The sequence below is a fragment of the Talpa occidentalis genome, unplaced genomic scaffold, assembly GCF_014898055.3.
Source record: "Talpa occidentalis isolate TD23 unplaced genomic scaffold, MPIMG_talOcc4v2.1 talOcc4.13, whole genome shotgun sequence".
Taxonomy (NCBI): domain Eukaryota; kingdom Metazoa; phylum Chordata; class Mammalia; order Eulipotyphla; family Talpidae; genus Talpa; species Talpa occidentalis.
In genome coordinates, this window is record NW_023601322.1 from 55,448,121 (window position 1) to 55,450,684 (window position 2,564).

Here is a 2,564-nt window from a genome sequence, read left to right on the forward strand (position 1 = left end):
TAAACATAAATCCAAACAAGAATTTAAATACCTAGAATAAAAGCAAAATAAGAGATTGCATTAACTTTTAAGGTGGATTGCATAGAAAATGATTATAATTATAATAGTAATATATGAACAAATATATGCAAGATAACCTATTTCATATTAAATATTACAATAGTGCATAATTACTTCAATATTGATATTAGCATTGTTTTGGATTAATTGAATATACTTAGATTAATTTCACTTTTAAATATGGCTACTAGAAAATATTAAATTACATAATGGCACACATTGCATTTCTATCATGTAGTGATGTTCTAGTTAACATTGAAAGGAAAATAAAGGTAAGTGAGAGCAGAAGAACCATGATTATTTCTTCTTGGAGGAGAATATTGGAAATACTCTTGTGATGGCTCCCAGGACTTCCTTATTCCTCAGGCTGTAGATAATGGGATTGAGCATGGGGGTCAGAATAGTGTAGAAAACCGCCAGAATCTTATCTTCTGCTGGTGAGCGGAGATTCTTAGGCCTGAGATAAGTATAGACAAAAGGTGCATAGTAAAATGTCACCACAGTTAAATGTGTGGAACAGGTGGTGAAGGCCTTCTTTTGTCCCTCTTTGGAGCGCATATGGTAGACAGCAAAAAGCACCCGACCATAGGAAGCTGTGATTCCAAGGAAAGGAATGAGGAGAAAGAGACTTGTACTCACAAAAACCATGTACTCATAGACCCAGGTGTCCATACAGGCCAGAGTGATCATGGCTGGGACATCACAGAAGAAGTGATTAATAGCCCTGGACCGGCAGTAAGGTATATGGAAGGCATAGGCTGTGTGTGAAAAAGAGTTGATGGACCCCAAAATCCAAGATCCTATGATCATCTTCACACACATCCTTTTACTCATGCGAATGGGGTAATGGAGGGGGTGGCAGATGGCCACATATCGATCATAAGCCATAGAAGCCAGGAGTAAACCCTCAGAACATGCCATAGTCAGAAAGAAGAAGCTCTGAAACCAACATCCGAGGAAGGAGACAGTTTTCTGACCTGAGAAGTAGTTGAACACCATCTTGGGAACAGTGGTGGAGATATACATTAGGTCCATGAGGGAGAGCTGGCTGAGGAGAATGTACATTGGAGTGTGGAGCCGGGGATCCACGCGTATGAGGTGAATCATAGTTGAGTTTCCCAATGAGGCAAGAAAGAATATGAAGATGATAAGGAGTAAGAGAAACAAGCCAGTTCGATTTGGGGAAAACAACCCCAACAAAATGAAATCAGTGGAAGTGTGATTCCATTTCTCCATGAAAACTTACTGCTTGTTAAACTTCCTTGAAGAAAATTAAAGACAAAATAAGTCTGGAAGATGAAATGAAACAAAGCAGTTGCAAAAAAAAAGGAGTTGTGACTTTATTAATGTTAGTTAATGAATTGCTTTTCCTTGAATATGACAGACTTCAGTAAATCCTTCCATTAGCAATTGAATGCTGCTTTTCAAGTTTTCTCTGGCAGCAGCTCAGCAAGTGAATATTTTCATAGATAGCCTAGTATCATAGCCAGCACAGGTAACAAGATCACTAAAGCTTCCTTCCTAGATAACTCATGCCCAGCAATATAACTCTTGATTTATCAAGTCAGTAAATGGTTGCCTTCTTCATGGACATGAATTTAATTCAGCATATGGAAAGATCAGCTGGCACATATAACTCTGAATGTTTTTGTTTTGTTTATATTCTAGGTCCTGTAGTACTTATTCCCTCTCTATCTTTAACTCACTTTTTTCAGTTCAACAGATATTATTTCAGAAAAATAAACCTTGACTTCCTTCCTTTCATAGTCTTCACCACTTCTTTGCCTTTCCCAAAATGTGTCACCACCTGAAATCACTGCTCTTGAACTGTGAAGTCATCAAATGCTCTCTAAGTTCCTCTCTAATTATAAGAAATGATTGGTAGATTTTCTCTTCTATTATGATGTTTCCATTTCCTGATGACCTACAGGACCAGAAACAAATGCACAGATGGTCAGTGACATGTTCTTTTCTTCATGTAGGTTAATTGCACATTACAAATGTCACATATTATAGATTTTGCATACATCTGATGTTGATTCATCTTGTGAGAAGTAAGTTCAAAAAATGCACATGTCTTGTCATGACTCATGGTTGTGATGGCAGGGTATTTAGCAATCACTATTCTGACCTTTACCATGGTTCTGACCTTTACTGTCATGACCTTTACCATGGTTCTGATACAAGAATATCTGTGCCCTGGCTGCATGTATCATATTTTTTTCAGTCTGCATTACTCTCCTTTCTTTTGGAGTTTGTTATTTTATGCTGGGGCTTCCCTGATTTTAAAAGAGGAAGATTTAAGATACAAGTAATAATAGGACATTTTGTTACCCATTCAAAGGTAAGGTAATACCTGAAGAAATGATATTCATTTCCTATATCGTATTATGACTATCATACCTTTAGCATTTTTCTGTCTCATGAAATGACCCAAGTTTTTTATTTATTAATAACTTAATATGATAATTCAACTGATAATACATGACCAGTTGAGTTCCAAA

General features: G+C 36.7%; 1 protein-coding gene across 1 annotated transcript; it reads right to left on the minus strand.

Moving 5' to 3' along the window:
* Positions 1-357: 357 nt before the first annotated feature.
* Positions 358-1,296, minus strand: LOC119242648 (olfactory receptor 2L13-like). The gene has a single exon (XM_037508169.1). The coding sequence runs from the start codon at positions 1,294-1,296 to the stop codon at positions 358-360; it is 939 nt and encodes a 312-aa protein (XP_037364066.1).
* Between the last annotated feature and the right edge of the window lie 1,268 nt (positions 1,297-2,564).

What these genes read in the sequence shown, in the direction of transcription:
- LOC119242648 (XM_037508169.1), bottom strand. Translation starts at nt 1,296, where the DNA reads ATGGAGAAATGGAATCACACTTCCACTGATTTCATTTTGTTGGGGTTG.